General features: G+C 41.6%; 1 protein-coding gene across 2 annotated transcripts in view; it reads right to left on the reverse strand.

Moving 5' to 3' along the window:
* Positions 1-12,357, reverse strand: part of hmcn1 (hemicentin 1) — a 740,737-nt gene that overhangs the window by 626,573 nt on the left and 101,807 nt on the right. For both annotated transcript variants that reach the window (XM_068037415.1, XM_068037414.1), the window contains exon 4: positions 11,313-11,435. In XM_068037415.1, coding sequence (XP_067893516.1) covers positions 11,313-11,435 — 123 coding nt within the window. The remainder of the gene's footprint in view (positions 1-11,312; positions 11,436-12,357) is intronic.

Raw genomic sequence — 12,357 nt, forward strand, 5'->3', positions numbered from 1 at the left:
TTACCCCCAAAATTATCCCTGCCTCCATTAAAAATGGTTTCCAAGTGGAGTTCAGCATCATTAAAAAATAATTGAAGACAGGTATGCCAACCATGAGACAAAATATGTGGCATTCATGGCAAAAAGCTGGTTCTCATCTCCTTGAGCTCTAGTTGCAATGGCATGGTCACTATAATAGTTCAGATCTTAAAACTAATCCTTCTAAAAATATATTCTTGCTGCTTTGTTTGTATTCTGTAAGAACTAAGAACCAAATTAAAGACAATTGACAAAACTTCAAATTCACATCATTCACAGAAATGATGCTATGTTCCAGAATACAGCCACAAGTATTTGTAAATAGCACAGTTACATTCCTAAAATACAGCTAGTATTCAAAATTATTATACAAAAGGAATTACGCACATTGGATTTGGCAAACTGGCCGAGCAGCTGACCCTTATTAGCAGTCCTGTATTCCACATTTCCAAGGCAGCAGACCAGAGCTTGGCCACTATGGGCATATTTATCTTGAAGCTAAACCAGTTATCTTGTCACTGTTTGAAGAATATCAGTCAATTATTTATAGTAATTTGCATTCAAAGTTCTGATGAAATTAGTTCAAATGAATCAAATCATAATACCAGTTGGTGCAATTTATCTACTCATCAATAGGGCAATGAAAAACTCGTTAACCTGTAGAAGAACATTTCTTAAAGCTTCCTGTTCTCATCTCGGTGTAAATACTGCAAACAACCCACAAAATGCTCTTGTTTAGTGCTCTCAGGTTAGCATTGTATTTCACGTTGGAAGGCAGTTGTATGTGACTTCATGGAAAAAAATCACTGAGATCTTCCCATAAAGTTTGTATAGAACTCCTATAGATTTATCTTATGCAAGGTTCCCTAAACAATTTTTAAATCATTTTCTAGCAGAACAATATGGTACATGACAGATGGCAATATAGTTAATGTCAGCCATGGCTCAACTGGTTGCACTCTCAGCTTTGAATCATAAGGTTATGGGTTCAAATCTCACACACCAAGGCTCCTTAGACAGCACCTTCCAAACCCGTGGCCTCTACCACCTAGAAGGACAAGGACAGCAGATGCATGGGAACACCACCACCTGCAAGTTCCCCTCCAAGTCACACATCATCCTGACTTGGAACTTTATCGCCGTTCCTTCACTGTCACTGGTCAAATTCCTGGAACTCCCTTCCCAACAGCACTATGGGTGTACCTACCCCACATGGACTGCAGCGATTCAAGAAGGCAGCTCACCACCACCTTCTCAAGGGCAATTAAGGATGGGCAATAAATGCTGGCCTAGCCAGCAACGCCCACATCCCATGAATGAGAAAAAACTCCAGCACTTGAACACAATAATCAAAACTGACACTCCAGTGCAGTACTAAGGGTGTGCTGCACTGTTGGAGTATTGTCTCAAACTGAGCCCCTGTCTGTCCTCATCAGGTAGTTGTAAAAGATCCCATGGCACTATTTCAAAGAGTTATCCCTGGTGCCCCGGCCAATATTTATCCCTCAATCAACATCACAAAAACAGATTATCTGGTCATTATCACTTTGCTGTTTCTGGGAACTGAGAAAGCATATTTAATAATTTGCTATGTGCAAATTGGCTGTCGCATTTCCTACATGACTTCAAAAGTACTTCATTGGCTGTAAAGCACTTTGGAGCATCCTGAAGTCATGGATGGGATGATATAAATGCAATACTTTCTTTTTTAATGCAATGACCACGTTCCATACCTATCTGGTACCATACCAATGACGTAATATCATGGTGTACTTTTAGTCAATAAAATGAGCAACCTTTCCTTCACATTCCCTCAACAAAGCACCATGTTCACTAATGAGAAGTGACTCCGTCTTCCACACTGGTCAGTTCTCACTTTTTTCGAATGCCCCTCACATTTTTTCAAACCTAATCAAGCAAACGTATTCAAAATGTTCACTTCAGTGATATTGAAAACCTCTAGACTGCTGATAAGGGTCATCTGCTCAGCTGGTTTGCCAAATCCAATGTGCGTGATTCCATTTGTAGAATAATTTTCAATATGATGGTTAAATACATGCAAATCCAACCTGGTACTATACAGTAACTGAGACAGCAACCTCATTGTCAGGAATTACAAATGTCAACTTAGTGCATTCAAATTGAGTACAATCTACAAGCCTTAATTTAGAATTATAGAATGGTTGCAGCACAGGTGGCCATTCGGCCCATCGAGTCTGATCCAGCTTTCTGCAAGAATAATTCAGCTAGTTCCTCTCTCCCACCCTTTCCCTGTAACCCTGTACATTATTTACCTTCAAATGCTTATCCAATTCCCTTCTCAAAGCCACAATTGAATCTGCCTCCAACACACTCTCAGGCAGTGCATTCCGGATCCTAACCACTTGCTGAATACAAAATGTTTTTGCATGTCACCTTTGGTTCTTTTGCCAATCATCTTAAATCGGTATTCTTTGGTTCTTGACACCTCTGTAATAGGGAACAGCTTCTCTCTATCTACTCTGTCTGGACCATTAAACACCTTTATCAAATATCCTCTCAACCTTCTCTTCTCTAAGCAGAACAGCCCCAGTTTTTCCAATCTATCCTCGTAGCTGAAGTCCCTCATCCCTGGAACCATTCTTATAAATCTTTTCTGCACCTTCTCTAAAGCCTTTACATCCTTCCTAAAGTGTGCCCACGATTGGATACAATATTCCAGCCGAGGCCGAACTAGTGTTTTATAAAGGTTATTCATAACTGCCTTGATGTTGTACTCTATGCCTCAATTTATAAAGCCCAGGTTCCTGTAAGCCTTTTTAACCATGTTCTCGACCTGCCCTGCCACCTTCAATGATGTGCACACATATACCCCCAGGTCTTTCTGTTCCTGCACCCTTTTTATAATTGTAACCTTTAGTTTATATTGTCTCTCCTCATTTTCCTACTAAAACATATCACTTCACATTTCTCCGCATTAAATTTCATCTGTCACATGTCCACCCATACCGCCAGTCTGTCTATGTCCTCGTGAAGTCTATCACTATCCTCCTCACAGTTCACAATACTTCCAAATTTTGTGTCATCTGCAAATTTTGAAATTGTGCCCTGTAGACCCAAGTTTAAGCCATTAATGTGGATAAAGAAAAACAGTGGTCCTTGTATTGACCCCTGGAGAATACCACCGTATGCTCAATTTGTACCAAATAATATTGCTATTTATACCACTGCAAACTCAATCAACATAACAAGTAAATGATATTGTCTATCACTATCCATGGATATGATAAACTAGCATCAGGATTGTGTCACCCTGACATCCTGCTTAAGATTGTAAGCGATTGACCCTTGGATTTAAAACTACTTTTTATGTTAACGCTCAAGACTTCTTGTTGACTTTCTGTGTCAAATTACACGCTAATGTATGAAAGCATACACACAACCACTGTGGAGGGCAAATGAGAGCAATATGTTCTCCATACTCTAATTTTTTCTTTTGGCATGCATTATGAACCCCTCCCCTGCCAGTTCCAAATTCCAGAATTTCTCCTGGTGTTCTTTTTATACATGGCTGTATCTCTGAATAAAAGTGATGTTATAGACGGTAGTGCAGCCAAAAGGTCTTACTGACCTGTAGTCACAGACACTGAACCGCAGAAAATCTAAACCTGAATCCAAATCGCAGTCTCAGAATATGCATTTCTTAATGATGTGATCAGATTTGTACGGTCCTAATTTTGACATCATCCATCACATATTTATCTTGAATGACCAGAGGTGGTGTCTAGAGTCGAGATTGATCTGAATTGTGGAAACTTGGGAAATGTTCAACTAAATCCAAATTGTTCCAACTTGGCCTGCCTGGGATTTGGAAACTACTTTGAAGCTAAACCTAAAGGGAACTATTGTGGAATTAATGAGTATAATATGGCGGGCATAAACTTTCCCAGCAATCAATTGTAAACTATTTCTCTGTAAATCTGTAATAGAGATGAAGCAAAGAACCATATCATCCTGTGACCTGCACTTTCAGAAATCTGCACACTCACAGAAATGGAATAAGATAAAAGCAGAAATTACAAAAAATAATGAACTTAATTACACTAATCAAAAACATTTCTAGAAGGGCAGAATATAATTTCAGGGATACAATCTAATCTTGGTGCTCAGGCAATAATCGTAAATCTTTATATATCTCTGCTGCATTTGTGACACTTGCTAATTGCCCACTATTTTGTAAATAATACCTGAACATTTTCATATGATCTCAAATTAATTAGGTCCAAGTTTTAATTACATTTATTTTTCTATTTCCACTCTCTTTGCCAGAAGAAAAAATATGGCTTTAATTTACAAAGCATAAAGTTTCTTAGCGTGATAAAAAGTACATTTGTGCTTCAGGATACTTTGATAAAGTATGTACCATAGCTCACATTCAATATTTCTGCCAAACTAACTAAAGCAACATTCTTTGTCACAAAAAGTAAACCACAAATAGTGAAAAGAGTAATGTTTTTTCTGGATTTATTCAACACATTTCTTCAATTAAAGATTGTATCAAGCAGACCACCATTTGTTCCCAAGAATTTTTGTTCAGTGACCTTCCCATTCTTTTAGAGAACCTTAAGAACAAGTCTTCATGTGACAATAAGTAATGAACTTACATGCACTCCAGCACTTTATACACATCTGTGCAATAATTCAGAATACCCCCCAGAGTGTAAAGCTTTAATGTCTACTGACAGAAAACTGTCGTGAATGAAATGATAAAGAAAAGAACAGACCCCAGTTTCTGCAGCAACAAGAAAAATATTCATATATGTGCAAGTATCAGTTCACTTTGTGGGGAGAACCACAGGAAAGAGGTACCATCAGTTCAATCTATAGCACTGTGACTTGAACGGAGGGAACAAAGAGATTGGGCCAGAATTTACTGTAGCTGGCATTTGTTAGACTTATTCTTGCTCTTTTGCACCAGAAGTTTCTGGGATTTAGATACGAACAGCACATGTATGAACAGAGCAAGCAAACTGTATGTCTCCTTAAGGTATTACAACATAAGAAATAGCAGCAGGAGTAGACCAGATGGCTCCTTGAGCCTGCTCCACCATTCAACATGATCCTGGCTGATCTTCTTTCTCAACTCCACTTTTCCACCTGCTCCCCATATTCCTTCATTCCCTGATACCCCCAAAACCTGTCTATCACAACCTTAAGGATACTCAACAATGGGGCATCCGCAACCCTCTGACAGAGAATTCCAAAGATTCACAGATCTCTAAATGAAGAAATTTCTCCTCATCTTAGTCCTAAAGGAGTCCTGAGACTGTGTCCCCATGTTCTAGATTCCCCAGCAAGGGGAAACAACCTCACAATGTCTACCCTGTCAAGACCCTTCAGAATACTGTACGCTTCAGTGGGATCACATCACATTCTTCTAAACTCCAGAGTACATAGGCCCAATTTACTCAGCCTCTCATCATAGGACAATCCTCTCAGGAACCAATCTAGTGAACCTTCGCTGTACTGCCTCCGAGGAAAGTATATCCTTCCCTAGATATCCTTGTTTCTCCAACTATAGAGGGTGCGCTGTTGACGTTCTCCCAAACCACCCTCCCCCACAACCCGCCAGACTGCAATCCCTAGACAATCAGTGAATTGATGAAAGCTTCCATTCTTATGCTGTCAGTCTCACTGTAAAATGTTAAAAAGTTATAACTTGTTGAATGAAGTGTAACTGGGTTTTTAATAGCATAATTACTGCTAAATACCCTCCCTGGCCCTGAAAAGCTAATTTTATATTTGTGGAATGTCGAATTTCTCCATTAAGAGCTTAAAAAGCACATTTTTAAAAATAAATGTTTGAAGTTTGTTTATAAATTTTACTTTGCATCTTAATCCATAATCATTTATTTTGAGATCTGAAAATTTAAATTGAAAATTAAGGGATTCAATGCTTTTAACTTCCTGCTTTGCTATCTGTGAGAATACTTCAATCTGATTGGCTGCTTACCCTGCTTGATGACATCACTGCTGTTAGATGCCTGGAGATTGCCTTGACTTGGTTCCAGATTTTAAACTGCCATTGGAAAAGGGGAAATCCACACCACAAAGGTTGCTAGATTATTGTGGGCAGATTTCTTCAAGGTCAGCGGCAAACACCATTGTTTCACAACTGATCACAAAATCTCGGCCCTTATTTCAGCCACGTTTAATCACAAGTCATAAATCCCCTACATAGTTTTCTGGAAGTACTTCAAAAGTTTGGACTAATGTTTACTTTTTGATAAAGAACTGAATAGAAAGATTGTGGTGTAACCTTTGTGAACAAGTGAATGTACTTGCAGTTCAAAAGTAGTGTAAATTCCCATGTAGGCTGAGTGAACTCATTTGCTTAGGTGAGAGAAGTAATTGTAAGGACAAGTCTCTGATTTGTATTAGTTCTGTTATCTGAGGTACAGTACAAGGTGTGTATAGTTTTCTATCTGCTATCTCCTTTTTTCTCAAATAGGCTAGATGCTGGGCTGAATTTTGTTAGCACGCCACAAATCGTGATGGCACACTTTGAAGTCAGCGGCTTTCAGGCGTGGATGTTCCGCCCCCTCTGTTTATATGAGTCCCAGTGATATTTTGTGCGGGAGCTCATTTAAACAGAGGGGGCGGAACAGCAACCCCCGATGATGCAGAGCGGGTGGCTGCTCCATCCCCGGCACCGGCGGCTGGCACCGCCACGCAGGCGCTGGTGCCATTTTTAAAGGGCTTTAACTGCATAGGAACAAAGTGAATTTTTAAAGGTACATTTCTGTGAATCATCTTTAAAAAAGTAATTAAAAGCTGGAGGCCCTTTTCCAACAACCCCGCCTCCCCCCAATGGTTTTCTTATTGGCCTATATGTCGATAAATTATTTCATTCCCAACCCGAACATCCCCCCCAACCTCATCACATTTACCCTTCAACCACTTCTCACCATCCCCACAGCCAATAAAAAGTGTTTTTTGCGCTCCCCCCTGCCTCCCACCCTGATAATTTCACTCCTCCTCCCTCCCTACCAGTGTCTCGCCTTGAATCCCCAAACAGGGTTTGGAAGGCGTGGGACTTCTGGTCACCGGCCGCAATATCGGCGTGGGACGGCCGCCCGGTTCAAGTAAGTTACTTAACATTTTTTGAATAGGTTTGAGTAGGCAAATGAAGACCCCGCTGCTTGGTGGCAGGGGGGTGGGGGGCCGCTCCACTGCCTGTAAAATACAGCGGGGCCTTCTTAGCATCAGAGGTCGTGTCGGGTCTCTCCCGCAAATATTTTACGGGACCCCCCGCCACAAACCTCAACGTCAAGGGGCTGGTAAAATCCAGCCCGCTGTGTCATTGTTGCTGACAGGTTGGAAGTCTGTAACCACACAACATTTAACAATGGAACTAAGTAGTGAACCTTTCCGAGGTGCCAAAACATAAATTCCTATTCGTGGTGGGTCGACATTGATTAGTATCGTCTACTCTGAATATACACAGACCTTTCCTAAACATGGAATTCCAATGGACAGGAACATCTCCCAGTTACCGCTAAAATACAGAATTCCAGTAGACCAATTTATTTTCCATTCAAGAAAAAGGTCTTTCAATTCAGAGCACACCAGTTATGCTCAATGCACTACTCAGCCATGTCAACAACCCAATAATTCATTTCAGAACTGTGGCCTTTATTGTATAAAACCTGATTTCCCATGATCTTGCTCACTGTGGGAAATATCTGACAACTGTGCTATAGGTCAGTGGCTTTGAGGACATGCAGGTTGAAGATCCCATGTGAGTGGGAGAAGACTGAAGGAAATGTGAAGAGGGTCTATAATACAGCAAAGAGAAAAATTATGCAGCGTGGAGATTATAACAGCACAGAGCTAACACAGTAGTGAAGGCTGAGCAAAAACAGAAGCTCCAGACACAGAGATACAAAGCTAAGCTTGGTGATAGTTGCTGAATGCAGGATAAAATGCAATGGGTAATGGTATTTGTAAACTTTTTATTTGCTTTTCAAAGTTCTTTAATTTCATGTGTTTATGATGTTAGAAATATCACTTGCAGGGGAATATAAAGGCTGGATGAGGAAGCAATATGGCCACTGGCAGTAATTCCATCCGGACTATATTTAAGGATTCTCCAGAAAAAATAATTTCTGTCCACATTTCAAGCGTGACATGCACTAGACACAAGGGGCTGGATTTTAAGGAGTTCTCAACGTTGGGATCCGTGGCAGGGGTGGGGGGCCTTAGGATGGCCTCGGAAGGGGCCCGCCATGGACTTCGACGCCGGCAGGTCCTTGCCCGATCTTCCCGGCAGCAGCGGGGCACCCCCACCACTCGTCGATGGGAGCACAAACACCATAGGCAAATAAAGTAAATTAATAGATTTGCATGTACTTACCATTAATCGATGTCCCGCTGCAATCTTCAGCCAAGTGGCTAGCACTCCTGCACCTTTGGATCTCCTTCAGGGGAAATGAGGCAAAACACTGATGGGAAGGGGGCAGGAGGTAAGTTTCTCAGTGTGGAGGGTGGGGGAAGGGGGTCAGATTAATGTCATGGGTGTAGGGGTTGGTGGGAAGGGTTGCAGTTTGGAGTGGGGGGAGGGGAAGATCAGATGGTAAAGGTAAGTGTTTTGAGGGGGGAAGGGCAAATAAATAATTTAATTGTTATGGGGGGCGGGAGAGGGGCAAAAGAAATGTATTTATTGAATTACATTCAATTTCTCTTTAAATATTTAAATTAGCCGGTAGGGCAGACAGCCCTTTAAAAATGGCATCAGCGCCTGTGCACAAGCAGCTGACGCCATTGCCGGGGTCAGAAAGCTCGACCCCTCCATGTGATTGGTGTGGCAACCCGCCCCAGCTATTTAAATGAGCCGCCGCGCTTGAGATTGCGGCGGCTTTTTGGCGTGCAGCCCGCCATTTTTTTCACCTGCCGCTGAAGGCAGCAGCGGGCAAATATAATTCAACCCAAGATTTGCATAGAAAGACGCTCGAGTTTACTTTTGCCTGTTGTTGTTTTGATTGATTCCAATGCTGCAGGAGTAGTTGGCTCAGTTATGGTACATATAATTACAAAGGAAAACAATGTTTGGCAAGTCTTTATCCACTTATATAGATTCAGCACTGCTGCCAATTATATATTATTTTCACAGATAATTACGCTGATCTTTTTTCTCAGTACATTACAGTAAAATCATTTCACTATAAGAGCCTAAGCTGTAGATCCATAAAGCAAGGTAACAAAAAGTAATTCTGAACAGCCACAAAAAAAATCCTAGCTTTAAACTTCAACAAGAAAATCACATCCCAAATCTATGGGCTGAATTTTATAAGTCTGCTGAAAGAGCTGCCGCAATTCCAAGCGGGGTGTCTCATTTAAATAGCAGGGACGGGCCACCCCCTCCACCCCCTACCCGATCACATGGAAAGGGCCGGCTGTCCTCCCCAGCAATGGCGTCAGCTGCCTGTGCCCTGGCGCCGACACCATTTTTAAATGTCCAGCCCCCCCCTCCTGCACTGAGAAACTTACCTCCTCCCCCCTCCCCACCAGTGTTGCGCCTCGCTTCCCCAGACGGGGATCCGAAGGCGCGGCAGTGCTGGCCACCGTGGTGAAGGTCGCAGCAGGACATCTGGAGGCGACGTGAAATTAATTAATTTAGGTATTTTAATTTATTTAAATATTTAAATTTCAGTCCCATCGCCGAGCAGCAGGCGGGGCCGCCACAATGCCTCACCGCTGCCGGTAATATCGGGCCGGGCCCTGTCGGTGTCGAGGTCCGTGGCGGGCCTCATCTGGGGCCATCTTTAGACCTTCCCCCCGCCACGGCTCCCGACGTCGATGGCTCCTTAAAATCCAGTCTTTTGAGTCCACTTTACACACATGTATATCTGTTTGGAACAATAGAAGGCTTGATTAACTGTGGGCAAAGATAAGTAAATAATCACAGTCTTCCTCACAAGTGGAATAACATGTTGTATTCCATGGGGAGTGAAAGAAAACAAATAAAGATAAAGCAAAATTATATTTAAATCAGGTCTAATGGGATCGAAATTCAGCATCATCATACCAGTTAAAATGACTCTCATGTGCCCATTAGAGACCCACACTCCTAAATTTGTTTAGGTTGGTTGGTGCTAGTGAGGTGCAAGCTCCAGTGAGTATTTCCAGATCCTTAACAGCCTAACCAGTGGTTCATAAAGGGACCACTGAAGACCTTTCAAACTCACCTGATCTTATCTGCTTCCCAATTGTCTCCTCCCTCCCACCCACAGCTCTCCCCCATTGAGCCCCACCTCCAAACCACCACCACCAGCCCCCCACCCCCACCGCCCCCGACGTTACTTATGATCCTTTGTATAGGCAAAAATTAGTTAGGCCAAGAGGTAAATGGCATGAAAGTACCCACTTGGCTCATACAGTTTGCTTGAATTATGATGATGAAGGCTGAAGAGAAATTTAGGACAGCTCTGAGACCTCTCTGCTCTGTCGTGTCATCTCTGTGTACCAGCGGAATCATGTTAGGTCTCGAGTTCTGACCTATTTAGGCCCCAGTGTATTTTTGGAGCGCAGTTTAGATTCTTTTCAATTGGTCTGATGACCTGCTGTGTTGACTCCCTACTCTAAACATCATCACCTTACAAATGCTATGACTATTCTTCTGTTTGAAATGCTGCATGCTCACTGATTTAGCCCACCTATAAATAAGCTGTAATTGGTGGTCAACAGAATTAAAACTCAAACCTAGGTAGTAGGAATATGTATGCTTAATAATTGTTACAGTATCAACAAGAGGAATATATCACAGTTGGATACCTACATTTTACTGCAGAAGTGATAAAATTGAAAAGGTTCTAATAGTTTCAATATGTTGTTACACAATACTTTCTTAAAAGATTTCTTTATTACAATACCTAGGCAAAGGGGCAATAATGCTGAATGCCACCAATAGTGCAAAGAGGCAAGGCAAATCAAGTAATAATTATGTGATCCAAACTTGAGCTTTAAAAATCTGTAGGTAGGAGGAGGGTAAGAAGATTGAAGGAGGAAAGTTTTGAGGTACAGAGAAAAATGAGTTAGAATAGAAGATGGTGTGGTGAACCTTGATTTCAACATAGCAGGATATAAAAGAAGAGGAAAAACATTTAGAATAGTTGTTTAATATAAATATAATAGACATAAATGTTGACTCAAGTTAATCAATTAATCTTGAAAATCATCGTCTCAAAAGTTATCTACCTTAACTAAAATGGCACCCGGCCCTGACAGACAGTAAGTAAGTCTATTTCCTACTTTACCTCATTCACTTGTTTCTTGTCAAGGTGGAAGACTTGGCCAGAACTTGTGGAAGCAATTTCCTCATAAACTTTATAACCAACATGGCTTCGATCACCACAGTCCCCAGTTAGCACAAATACAACCTGTAGAAAAAGAAATAAAAGCAAATCTGAATACATGCAAGTTGTTTTGCATTAATTCCAGATCTTTCCACCACTGCTACTGAATATGAATCAAGCATGGCAGATGATTGATTACTGTGACAAGTAAAAGGGCTGATTGAACAGATCAGTGTAATGGCCCTTTACTATGAATATCCTTCTGTTTCATAGAATCATAGAAAGTTTAAGGCACAGAGAGAGGCCACTTGGCCCATCGTGTCTGTGCCGAGTGAAAAACGATCCACCTATTCTAATCCCACCTTCCAGCATTTGGTCCGTAGCCCTGTAGATTACAGCACTTGACGTGCATATCCAGACTCCTTTTGAATGAGTTGAAGGTTTCTGCCTCAACTACCCTTTCAGGCAGTGAGTTCCAGATCCCCACCATCCTCTGGGTGAAAAAGTTTTTCCTCATCGCCCCTCTACTTTTTCTACCAATCACTTTTAAATCTACACCTCTCATCATGACCTCTCTGCTAAGGTGAATAGACCCTTCACCTCCACTCTATCCAGGCCCCTCAAAATTTTGTACATTTCAATCAGATCCCCCCTCAGCCTTCTCTGTTCCAAGGAGAACAACCCAGCCTATCCAATCTTTCCTCACAGCTGCATTTTTCCAGTCCTGGCAACATCCTCATAAATCTCCTCTGTACCAGCTCTAGTGCAATTACATCCTTTCTGTAATGAGGTGACCGGAACTGCACACAGTACTCAAGTTGTGGCCTAACCAATGAGTTATACAGTTCCAGCATAACCTCCTTGCTCTTATATTTTATACTTTGGCTAATAAAGGAAAGGATTCCATATGCCTTCTTAACCACCTTATTGACCTGTCCTGCTACCTTCAGGAATCTGTGGACATTCACTACAAGGTCCCTCACTTCCTCTACACTTCTCAGTATTT

This window comes from Heterodontus francisci, chromosome 8, assembly GCF_036365525.1.
Source record: "Heterodontus francisci isolate sHetFra1 chromosome 8, sHetFra1.hap1, whole genome shotgun sequence".
NCBI classification, from domain to species: domain Eukaryota; kingdom Metazoa; phylum Chordata; class Chondrichthyes; order Heterodontiformes; family Heterodontidae; genus Heterodontus; species Heterodontus francisci.